Here is a 13273-nt window from a genome sequence, read left to right on the forward strand (position 1 = left end):
GGCAAAAAGACAGGACGGTTGCTAATTGTCGAAAAACGGTACGTCTGGTCAGCATAGACAAAATGCTTACTCGATTTGTTACGGAGCAGCACACTGCCTTCATCATGCCATGCGATGCTGCCAAATTCCTCCAGAACCATATCATATTCCTGGAGGTTGATGGTTGATGGTCCTTCCATTTGGCAGAAAAGAAAATTTTCCAAATACACCATAATTTCAGAAAAACGAAAAAAAAAATTGTGCGCGAACAAAAGAGCGAAAAAAGCCAAAACCGATGTGAACAACGCTTATTCTTTATTGTCAATACCAGAGTGCAGAGATGGCGGGATGGAGAAAAGTATTTTGACAGCATAAGGCAGTCCACGGGTGGCTTTTCAATGCTTGTACGTTTGTTATTGTTGCTGTTTTTCAAGCTGCAAAACCAAAACACGACCAAAACAGAAATCGTTTAATGTCGGCAATAATATCAATAATGATTTGTTATTGTTGTATTTAGGATTGGCACCCGCAATAACATTTAACATTTGTTTTTCACGCTTCTGGATCCGGGTTGCATCCGCATACGTAAAGCTGTCATACGTTGAAAACAGACTGAAATCAGCTGATCGCAACTGTCTCATGGATTGCCTTATTTATGTTTACATCGCACATGGTCTCACGCACACCAACGCAAGGCTTTAGATCGTAGATCGAGATCGTTTTTGACGTAGGACTACGTCTAACCGCACTATATCGAGATACATTCCGCGAAAACTAAAACCAAGATGTAACGCCGGAATGAAAGATTTCAAACGGTTATACTGATGTAACCACATGATGGATCACAATAATCAATATGTCGTTGGATTGATAAAATGATGGACAATTTTGTGATTCTTCAATTTTCATTATCACTTCATTGTTAAACAGTGAAAATTGAATAAAAGTTTCAAGGTCAAATTTTCACCAACAATGTACCAATCATATGCGAGCACGCCTAGCACAGACTTCATGAATAGACACCAACTGCATGCTGTGATAACCTGTATAGCAGTGGCAAAATTTTTTTTTACAGAATCTCCCCGTCCCAATAGGTCAACTAATGTTAGTTTCCATGAGCCTAGACTATTTTGATGTCTTGAAGGTGAAGCTTTCTCGGAAAGTTCGTAACCACCTCCACTATTAGACAGTATGACGTTCTGCTGTTAATAAATATGTTAATGTTAATAAAACTGATGTCTTGAAGGAAAACATGCTGGCACAGGCAACAGTACTGCACCGAGCATTGTATGAATAGAGCGCTGGTCATTCGTCGTCTATCAGTGCAGAAAAACTCGATATTCATTTGTGTGCAGCCAAGCCAAGTGAAAACTACATTGCCGCTGTTGACGCACGGTGGGGCGTGGAACACAATCGAATTGCCGTTTGAATTGTCTTCTTCTTCTTCTTGTTTCGTATAGCAGCAAATATCAGAATTCAATTTGATTTTTCGGGTACCGCAGAATACGCTGCGCCGCCGGGGACAACAAAATGCGTTGTTTATTTTTGAACTCTACATTCTGCTTTTTTTCAGATTTATTTAAATAACTGAATATGGTATTTGAAAGACAAAAGAAAACATAAATGCTCCGTACATATCTTTGAATAGTTAGTTAAACGAGCTGTACTGATGATTATATTTTACTAGCTAAATGAATTTAGTCCAATATGACAATATTAGTTGCATCCTGCGGTGGCGGTATAGAGGAAAATCAAATTCATTTCATCTTGATATAAGAGTTCCGACATTAATATTTGTGTTTTTCAATTAAAATTTTTTTTTTGAATTTGCATTTACAAGAAAATATTACTTTCCATAACCTTACTTCTAATTGAACAACGCTATGCAAACATTAATTGCCGTTGCTAATGTTGTGCATCACTCTTGCCCAGTTTATTTTCGAAAATAACAGACATATAACCTTCAAATATGATATCTTCGTTGTTCTTTGGTATCTTGAAACTAATCAAATTTTTTATGATTGATTCTGTATACTGATAAAATGTTTAAATTGACCTGAATTGAATGTTAACATGTTCATAAAATTCTATGTCAATTTCAAATTTTCTCTGAATGTACATTTTCTACTAAAACTGTCATTCATTATCTATATTTTTTCCACGAGCTTGCAGGAAAAAAATTGATGTGATATCTTTGCCGCTTTGTGATCGGTAAGTGAGCCAACTTTAACAAGACAAATAGATATAGAAGGAAGAAGTTTAATTTCTACTAAATCGTACTCAATTAAATATTTTATAGAAGGTTGCCTTTTCGCGTATTAAAAAAATTCGCTGTATTAGAATGAAAGGTATTCATCAATAGTCTGGAAACTAAATTTAGGGGGAAATTTGGGTCTAGAGCTCTATAGCAATATTTTAGAGAAAAACTTTCTTCAACGAAGTTGTTACATTTCACCAAAATTTTCAATGCTATCAAGTATCTAACTTTTTTATTTTTGTAGATAGAAAACCTTGTTCTACAATTTTATAGCTCCAATAATTTTAAGTAACTTTGTAAAAAAAAAAAAGATTTTCTCTAAAACATTGCTATATAGCTCTAGACCCAAATTTTCCCCTAAATTTGGTTCCTGGACCATTGTGAATGTTGAAGAGAATATTTTTTCTTCTAATGTAGAGTGGTACAAAGAAATAATCAAAATACAGACCCCGTTCGATTTTGGCAACACGCCAGAATATTTTCTGTTGCCAAAATCGAACCATGCCAAAAATGAACGGTTTTTTTTTCATGACTTTTTAAGTGGTCAAAGACGACCTTAACAGTAGAAATGGCCACCAATGAACTAGTTTTAGTTCCAAGTCGTTTAAGGTGTCGCTTGATGAATTCGGGCTGACGACCTGGATACTTGATATTACCACCCGAACCTTTTCCCTTTTGGAAGATGTTGAGTTTAAATTGGTTAAAATAAATCTAGCAAACTACAAAAGTAAAACGAGCTCAAATCAAACATAGCTTTAAAATAAAAATATAAAATTATTGTAGTCCTACGTCAACTATGCGGTCGTGTCTTGGATACCACCCTCCTACTATTTTATTCTACCCGAAAGTTGGCACTAACCCCGTAGAATAAAGAAATTCAGTATTAATGTTAGCCAAACCCAACCTTCGTCTTGGAGAGGTGGGAATCTTTGCTAACCGATTTATAGATGCTGTTGCTGCTTTCTTCAGTTTTTCGACCAATTCACTCCATAATTCCGTTGTCGATAATAAATCATCTTTAAAGTCAATCGTCCATTTAGCCAAATTTTCTTGATACTTCTTTCTAAAAGTATCGTTCTGTAGTAATCCTACATCCCAGTTCATAACCGACTCCATGCCAGTCTGAGGTTGATTGGATGCTATTTTATTAGAGTAGTTAGTTGCTGATTTATCTCTGACTTGTATTCCAAACGTGATAAGTTTATGATCGGTTTGAACCTCCTCAATCGCGTATCCGCGCATTTTCTTCAGGAATATACTTGAGTTAACATTATTCAGTATATGATCAATCTGAGACGACTTTGTCTGACTGCACCAAGTTTTTCGCAAAGAATCGTGTGCCATCGTGTTCCTGGCTGCTAATTTATGTGTACGCATGAAAAACTTCATTTGCACTCCATTATCGTTCGCTTTGTCGTGACCTGCATATTTTCCGATTAGTTTACCTTCATCTGGACTTAGGTCCATGACTCCTAATTGCGAATTGAAATCACCGCATATTAAAACATCTTTCTTGTTTTCGCATAACATCAATGTGTGTCCTAGATCTGCGTAAAATTTCTCGATTCCCGTATTAGGTGCATATACATTAATCAAAGTGAATTGGAATCGCTGTTCTCCAATCCCAATTGACAGTCCAACTTTCATTATGTTGTTAGATGTTCTGTCTATATTCCTGATGTAAACCCCTCCAAATTTCCTCGTTAGGATGGCTAAACCCCTCTGCTTGTTACCCAGTGCTTTCACGACCTGCCAACGAAAGTTGTCCGTTGTGATACTAGTACATTCAGTATTTACTTCTTGTAACAAAGCTATTTGTACATTATGTTCCTCCAATATTTTATCAATTGCGTTCCTTTTGTCCACTCTGCAACAACCTCTAACATTCCATGATGCAATTCTGAATACGTTGTTCTTCTCTGGGTTTCCTTTATCTTGTTTCCTATATTGAGATCTCTCATTCTCCATTGTGCTATTTACTTCTGTTCTAAACTCTTGGTTGTTGAGTCTTTTTCTGGTGCGCACTATGCTTCCCACTTTGCCAACTGTTTCGTCATAACAGATTCGGATTTCCTTTGCAAACGCCGTTCTTGATGTTGGGGGAGTCAACTCGATTATTTTTTCTCCACGCATGTTCAAAATAATAATCTTGTTGCCCAGTATATTATTTGCCGTTAAAATGTATTTCCAGGTATTTCTATCCATTGTATTGAGCAAGACTGGAACAGCATTATCGATTATGCTTTCGGGATTGCGATCTAGGAAAATATCACACTCATACCGAAGTATTTTCGCTTGAGGACCCAATTGAGCATTGAGTTGTCTCGATACTGATGTCTTATGGCTAGAACATGTGCATCAGGAGTATCTTCAAAGAAAAAACAATTCAGTTTTTCGCCTCTGATAGATCTGATTGATTGAGCTCTAGTTCTCCACTCTTGTTTTGAAATTATACGTGAGTAAATCCTGTCTCCTTCCATGCTGTTGCATTCGATCATGCTATCATAGTGGTTTTTATTCAGATCATCTGCTCCAAATCGGTCATGTTCGTGATAATAAATCCAGCATTCATTATTCCCATCTTCATGTCCGCTCCGATATCTCAGCATTGTATCATTTTGAACAACTATAATATAAGTATGAAAAATTTCAGCAATAGCAACTATGGATTCTTCTCCTCCCCATAGTTCCCCATTTTCCAAAGCAATAAGAGCACGCTCAAATGATTCATTTATATTCCCGCCCTCCGGACAGAGACATAGGCTGAACCGAGGTTTATGTCGCCTAATATGTGCAACAACCACGCGTCGCAAACTTTTGACTGCTTCTACATAAGTTTCGCCATCCGTGCATATATCGTAAAGTTGGTGTGAAAGAGATCCAAATGAACACCCTCCATCCCCTGTAATTTTAATAACATTCAATTGTTTCCCCACGCCCGGGATTACTACTGATATTTTATTGGGATCAACCATGTTTGTATAATAATAAAAATAGAATGTGCAAAGCTAACAATGAAAATATACCAGTTCTTAGCCTAAATATATTTAATTGGATAGAAACTATGATTAATCAAGTATTAACAACAAAACAAAGAAATAAAATTTATGTTTATTGAAGTTGAATTGAATGTTGCTTACCCTAGTCACCCCATCTGCTCCAAAACCCGTTACTCTAGTTACTCACGCTGGTCCGATGCTTGCTGAAAAAAACTTACCACTACCTCCATGCAATCACCGTTACCATTCATACATTCCTTCCAGATGAACGTACTGGAAAGACTGTGTGTTGTGCAATCTACACACGCACGCAGACGCGCCAGCTGTGTAGTTGTGAAGGCCGCCAGAGATGTTCCTGTCACACCAGCACATAAACAACCGATTTGTTATACTCACTAGCACTTTTCAAAAAGCTTTCAAGCAACTACACACCCGCATTTTTTTCGGTTATCGAAACGGCTTGAATTATAAATTAACTAACGACTTACTGCTAATACCAGATTATTTCTTTGGTGCAAGGTTTCAATTGTTACGGCTCTCACTCACTCTAATAGCATTTCTCATTAAAATCATGAATTTTTCTTCACCATATGTGCTTTTTACCGAAAGCTTATCCTGATGAGCTTTTCACACTCTGCACATTGGTTTCTCTCACTCTCTTGTTCTATACCTGTAGTAGTGATTACATTACGCGACCCATTTTGCACGACACACTTGTAACCGCGAGCTGAATCTTGCGAAAATGGCGGTTGGAAAAAAATGTCCGTTCTTCCTATATAATACTACAGTTACACAAAATCAACCTCCCTTTATTCAAAACACTTCATAAACACAACGAAATTTTCTCCACTCAAACTTTCATCAGCATTACACCCAATATGCCGGGAATCACCACCGGCCCTCACCGGTGGCAAAATCCGCGCCCTCCGGTACTTCTCGCAACGGGTTCAAGGAAAAGAAAAACACTTTATATTTCACTTTTTATGATAATTTTTCCTGTATTTTGAACAAAACTAGCACTATGGAGAGCCTCCCCAGCTGGTCTCGAGGTACGATGCTGGCCTAACAAGCCAGTCGTCGTAGGTTCGAGTCTTGACTCGGGAGAGACTGTTAGTGTCAGTAGGATCGTAGCGCTAGCCCCGCAATTGTCCTGTACACTTAACAGTTGGCTGCAAAGTCTGTGTATAGTAAACAGAAGGTCAAGTTCCGAATCGGAATGTAGCACCAAGGCTTTGCTTTTCAGCACTATGGAGCCCTTCACTTTATTTTTCAATCACTTTTCACCGGATTAAACGCGACGAAACATTGATCAACGAGAAAATTTAAAACGGGACCGCTCGATGCGACTGCCAAACCTCCATGATCGTAACGATATAAAGCGAAAAATGCTCATAAATTTATCTAAACCGAGTGATAGTAAGAATACGTTTAGAGTGAAAAACTTCAAACCGGAATTTCAGTTCGACGATTTTGTCGCTGACCAGTCGCTCCAGTTCTTCGAAATTTTAAAAGTAGAGGCAAACGCCCTACTTAAAGAAGACCCTGAGAATTGGAGCAATAATATTGAGTACATGAAAATTAAAGAAAAATGCGAGAATTTGTTTGTAGTAAACGATCCCGCAGAACGAGCACTAGGGCTGGCAGGAGACATAAATGATTTCGGGCCATCTATCAATAAAAAAAGTATCAACTTTTGTTAACCGTGGCTAAAAACCGTAAATATCAAAATAACTCGGTCAAGGCATCTGTTGTTGACTATTCAAATAATGTTAATAATAATTCATTTATAACGTAAATAAACAGCTAAAATAATCGAACAATTGGATGGATAATATTTTTATTGATTTGTGAACTTGAAAAGTTGATTCACTGCATCTGAAAGTTACTTCATATAAAAATAATAAAAACAGAGAATTCGAATAAATAGTACTGAGAACTGGGCTCACTTATCCACTATAAAATCTTGTCTGAACTAAAAATCAAACCTAGTAGGCGATGGTTATACGACGTTTTCGTTGATAAGTTGACTCGTTGTGCACACACTAGAGATTATCCTATTTTACGATATTCTTTCCATAGAAAAACTCAAATAGCTCAACAACGATTCAAGATAGGATTTTTGTGTCTTCTAGGAAGATTTTTTTCATAAAATTTCCCATCTTTATGTGGTATTGTATGGTTGCTAACGTAAAGTTTGGTCCGCTTTTTAAAGGTTTAATTTCAGAAAACACCAAAATTAAAAATTTTCAGAAGAGTTGAAAAATTTGTAACATTGAACTTCGAGCCACAACAAGCCGAAGCAATTTTTTTTCTGTTAGTTTGGATTCCGGAGGATGCGCAAAAAATATATTTGGGTTCGGTTTAACAGGATTTTTAAGTGATAAAATCAATTTAAAATAAAAAAAAAAACGAAAAATTGATTTTTTTCATAAAACTCAAATTAGCACAACGACTAAACATTATCCAGTGTTGTCGCCATACAAAAGATTTTTTGTTACACTATAACCAATCATTTTCCGGTTGAGCCCCCAGAATATCTGACAAAACGTTATTGCCGTATTGCACATCCTATGTTCTCAAGACATAAATTTCAGATAAAATATAATTCATTTATGGTTCAACAATAAATTTCAAAACCCTCTTTTGTATATTTTTGGTCACTATTTAGTCTCTATTTGGTCATTATTTTAATGAAAAAAGTCACTAAAGTCTCTATTATTTTGCTCCAAGTTCGCTACTAGCCCTGCAAATCAGCCAAATGTTGATGTCTTCCTGAAGGGCAGTGTGGTCATCTGTAGACGCAACTACACGAAATATTTTCAGGTCATCGGCGAAAGTAAGTTTGAAAGAGGATATGAGTAGGTACAGATCATTCACATAGATGTTGAATAACAGCGGTCCAAGAACACTACCCTGGGGCACGCCAGACGTGATACAAAATGCGCGGGATTGTGGACTGTGCAGGAGTATATCCGGCCTCTAGTAGCAACAAGTATCGAACTAGTTTTCCTTTCCTTCCTACTTTTGATCTACGTTCTGGACCGGCAGGCGTCGTACTGCTCAGCATGCAAGGGTCATTGGAGATGCACATCGAATAGCTAAATCCCAAACAATAATTGATAAATTCGATGTGCAATTCCGGTCGATCCTGGTCAGTAACGAAGTGGCAACCGGTGGTGATCAATCAAGCTCAAGCTTTTGTTTGCCTTAAAAATTGATAATTCGGCTCCTGTACATCGGTACAACTCCAAGTACACTTGGAGTTGATTGAAAAATTTGAAGTTATTGTGATAAAGTTCGAGCAGTTTGTGTTAATTTGATAACAGGTTTTATTTATAATTGATTTACGTTTGGTTGTTGGGAAATTTCTAGGTGTCTCAATTGGATGTGTGCACCGCGTAGTTGTCCGCCTGATTGCCCCCAATCATTTGAGAGCCTGGATAGTTTTCCGCTTGTGCGAAAAACACATTATGTCCAAGCCTGTACTGGCAGTTTCTTCTTTGTTGCATGTTATTTCCTCGGAAATGTATGTTTTCTCGGTACATGCCTCGTCTATAGTTATTTCCCCCATAGTTTTGGTTATAATGTTGGTTTTGATAGTTGTTTTGAGGTGTTGATAGTTGTTTTGGCCATGATGTACGTTGTTGCCATAATTGTTATGATATTGCCGGCCTCGTCCTCTAGCGGTATTTATATATATTAAGAAAATTTGCAAGGCTGGTTCGGCATTGGTTTCATTAATTTTCTGGGCGCACTTTGGACCGTCGTGAATTTTCCGGCCTTCAGGATTATTTTCATTTCGGTGTTGGTTATGCCATTTATAAGCACGTCAACACAAAGTCGGTAGCCATTCTCTGTGCTACTTCTACAGGTATTTTGCTATTAACGTATAGTGTAGTTAACTTTTGTTTGAGTGTTTCCACTTCATCACAAAATTTTTGTCTTTCTCCTTTGTTGGGAATAGACTTAAGTTTTGCTTTGACAGAGTCTGGTGTTTCAGTGCTCTGACAAGCTTGTTTAATGCGATTTGTAATTTCGTCAAACGTTAGCGGTTAGGGTTGATAGTGCGGACCGTGCTTTGCGTGCTAACCCGTGTTTTAATGAATTTGATTACCGTAAGGGTGTGTTCTTCGGCTGTTAATTTTTTCAGTAGGTTTACTGAATCTGTGAATGCGTTTCTAAGGGTATAACAACATGTATTTTGGCTTACGTTTGATGGTAGTTTAGTTTCTCCCTTGGTGGGCGTGACTGCTACCCTGGTTGCCTAGTTGTTGCCAAGTTGCTGCAGATGTCGTTGTATTTGTTGCTCTCTGATTTGTTGCTGAATTTGTTGCTGCTGCTGTCGTTGCTGATATGTTCTTCGTCGTCCCAAGCTGCCATTTCTTCTCGCACTTCGTTTAATATATTATCTGCTATACACTCATCCATCGTTGAAGGGGTTTCCATCGTTTAATTTGAGAGTCTGAACACTGCCAATATTTGGCCACCTGTTTTGAGCTTTTCGGCTTTTTCGTTGCACATTATACCTCTGCTGGTGGAGATGATTAGTTTTCCTTGCTCTACAGCTAATAGTCTTTTTACCAATTTTCCCACGTTTTTCGCCTTCATTGCTTCGAATGGAGTCAGCACCTCGATGTTTTGTAATGTTTATGCACATTATGTGGTTTAATGCCTAAACTTGCTTAACTACGAACTTTGAGCCTGTGTCTATATAGACCGGTACTTGCACTGAGTTTGCTACTTGCAGTCTTTTAAGGCTTTCTAAAAAATTTCACTGATATTTCCATAGTCTTTCTATGTTGGCTAGCGATTTTGCTGCCTTCAAAGCCTGCATTTTTGTGTGTTCTTTATAAATCCTGAATATTGTCAGGCATAGTTGTATTGCTACGATTATCAGAATAATAGTGGTTTTAAGATCACTGTACTGGTGGAATTCTTCATGCCACTCCAGCTGATTCAGCACTTGCACTTGAAGATTTTCGCTACTTATTGAGTCTTTTGAGTAGCTTTTACCCATTATGATATTCAATCCGACTGTGTTTAATGTTAAAGTTCACGAAATCACTTCACTTCACTTCATTTTGCAGTACTTGATTTCTTAATGGTAGAAAGAAAGAGAAGGCTGGAGCCGGGATGGATATTCTACAGACAAAGAATTTGGATGGCACTGGCCCTACTCAATATGTGTAATTTGAATCCATTTGCTTCGCTGACTTTTGCTAGCAGCGATGCCTGCGCGACGGGTATGGAGTTAAAGAATTGGCGAAACGATAGCGACGCACAGTGGTTCGAATTGTATGGCAAGGGCGGTCATAAATCATTTTTTTACAGTATTGCTTTTGAAAACTACTGAAATTGACAGAATCAGGTGTTTTTCGACTATAACAAACTCTTCTGGGACTGCCATCATCCAACTTGTTTAAATTTTCTGGCATTGCCATTATTATGCATGCATGATAGGGTGCCAATCGAGTATAGGGAAAAGTTTGACCATTGAATTTCAAAATACGGCAGCTTTCAAAAGTTTTGCCTTCTCGAAAAAAGACCCTATGTAAAATTTAAGCACAATCTGGTTTCGTTGAGTGAACCCCAAAGCGATCAAAGTTTGATTTTTCTTTTTTACGTTATTCTTCTGGAATAACTTCAAAAAAATTTGATATTTTCTCAAGAAACTCCCGTATTTCAACACCAAATATCAAAATTCGAATATAGACAAACATTTAAGAACAAATTTGTAAATTTGAGCTGATTGTACCACAACCCTTCTAAGAAACTATGTAAAAAGTATGAAATTCAAACGAAAAAGTAACCATGTTTAGCCGCTTGTCATCGACTAACATGCAAATACCTGCAGCTGCAATCTTTAACAAATCATTTTTATGTCCTAAATCTTTCGTTTGGTGGTAATTTGGTGATAGTATCTCGCGCGGAACACATTTGAAAGTTTACATGAATTTAAGTATGGGTACTACGTTCCCTCTCACGACTAATTATAATTACAGTTTAGCACATACCTATCCAAACAACACCGCAATAGCAAAACAAACCTGTTTTCTGAAAGCTCATGATGAAAATAAACATATTAACCTATTGAATTTGTTCTACAGCGGATATGTACACAATGTAAAAAAACACATCTGTTTAAGTTGATTTTGCGAGTGTCAAACACCTTCCCTTATCTCGTGCTCAAAAGTAAATTGTTCATAAAATAGGCCAACAAAAACAGCTTTTCTGCATTCTCAGGTCTATAACCGATCCATTTAATCAATAATAGCCAGAAAACAAAAAAACTTTTTTTCTATTTTTGGCCTATGGGCGAGCCACTGTGCGACGGTGCTGTTGCACTGTCATCTGATTGCAATAAAAGTTGTATTGTTGTAAGATTTGTATGAAAGCGGATGGCTTTCAGTAACGTTGTGTTTTGTTTTAGGCCAGTGGCTCTCAACTTATGACATCTGTGCGTGATTCCTTATGAGCGATAAAGGGTTAAGTACAATTTGACCTTTGGGCCCTCTGCATCACCTCTAAACCTCAATAAAATTTAACCCATTTTTTATATGTTGCATATTGAACCACAAGAAGTTCTTCTTGGAAAACGGGTCCCGCAAAAGTTTTTGGAAATAATTCCCACCCTGTTGCATCATCCATACGTTCAATGTCCATTAATATATCGTTTACATGAGCTTAACAGAATCATCTAATCATGAATAATTCTAGGATTGTTTGTCCGGATGACGAAAGTCTCAGAAATTTTCCATCCATTTGGAACATTATGACCAAAGTTCGTTTTGAAGCATTCCTATGGGGAGCAGGAACTGCACTTGGAGAGCTCCCCCCTTATTTTATGGCCAGAGCGTCAAGGCTGTCGAATGATAAGCATGAATTTAGAAACATAAGTGAACTGGAAAAACTACAGAAACGCAAGGAGCATGGCGAGAAACTAAATCTTTTTGAAAGCGGCAAGTTGGCAATGGAAAAATTCGTAGAGAAAGTTGGTTTTTTAGGAATACTGCTCTGTGCAAGTGTAATCTTGTTCTAATATAACAAAGGATCGGCTTTCTGATTTGTTTTCTTCTTTTTAGATTCCCAACCCACTCTTCGATCTTGCTGGAATTACTTGTGGACACTTCTTAGTACCTTTCTGGACGTTCTTTGGAGCAACGTTAATAGGAAAAGCAATTGTTAAGATGCACATACAAAAAATATTTGTAATTATTGCGTTCAATGAAAACCTCGTTGACAAAGCAGTGGATATGTTGATATTGATTCCAATATTTGGAAAAAAATTGCAAGAACCATTCAAATCTTTTTTAAAGAACCAAAAGCTCAGACTTCATAGAGAGTCTGCTAAATTAGTTCAAGCTTCATCTAATATTATTCAAAAAACATTTGAATATTTGGTGTTTTTAATGATCTGTTTTTTCATTGTATCTATTGTTAATTCTCTAGCTCAAAGTTATCAGAAGAAAATACAAAAAAATCCAAAGAAAAGTAACAAAAAACTGTAATGCGCAGGTAATAGGTAATAGTATACAATAAATAAAAAAAAATCTTTTTCAGTTCCTATTCATTCATATCGTATGCTTTATTATCTCTTATGTAACTTTTTCCTGTCTCTTAATATATTTTTTGAAAGGTCACTAATCAGATTTTCGGCTTTAAAAGACAAACAGTTCGCTGCGAATACTTTGTAATAAAATGTTCCTGCCCAGCGTAAATCAAGAAGCCTCCGTGGGAAAATCCGTCTTTGCGAGGACTGACGCGCGAAATGAAAGCATGTCAGCGTCACTATCGCGAAATTCGCACGCCGCTATCTAGAAGCAATTTTACGCAAGCGGGTCAATCGTACTGTAGTCGTAGATTGATCACTCGATTGTATAAACAGTATGTTATTGATATGCAAAGCAATCTGCGGCGAAACCTAAAAAATTTTGACAGTTTGTCAGAACGAAACGAAGGAATAATACCTAAACCCCAGCGAAGGGTTTTCTAGGATAGGCACTATCCTGCCTATGAACTGTAACATTTGACATTTTAT

At 37.2% G+C, this 13273-nt stretch overlaps 1 protein-coding gene across 2 annotated transcripts in view; it reads left to right on the top strand.

Annotated features, from left to right (window-relative positions):
* LOC129724166 (vacuole membrane protein 1) overlaps window positions 1-12805 on the top strand; it is a 65599-nt gene extending 52794 nt beyond the window's left edge. Inside the window, exons 1-3 of one of the 2 annotated variants that reach the window (XM_055678845.1) lie at window positions 8109-11720; window positions 11953-12259; window positions 12318-12805. In XM_055678845.1, the coding sequence (XP_055534820.1) occupies window positions 11707-11720; window positions 11953-12259; window positions 12318-12743 (747 nt within the window). In that variant the 5' untranslated portion in view covers window positions 8109-11706 and the 3' untranslated portion in view covers window positions 12744-12805. Of the gene's footprint in view, window positions 1-8108; window positions 11721-11952; window positions 12260-12317 lie in introns of those variants that run through there. The other variant, XM_055678846.1, reaches the window with a different exon arrangement.
* The last annotated feature ends 468 nt before the right edge of the window (window positions 12806-13273 follow it).

Source organism: Wyeomyia smithii, chromosome 2, assembly GCF_029784165.1.
Source record: "Wyeomyia smithii strain HCP4-BCI-WySm-NY-G18 chromosome 2, ASM2978416v1, whole genome shotgun sequence".
In the NCBI taxonomy this organism is placed as follows: Eukaryota; Metazoa; Arthropoda; class Insecta; order Diptera; family Culicidae; genus Wyeomyia; species Wyeomyia smithii.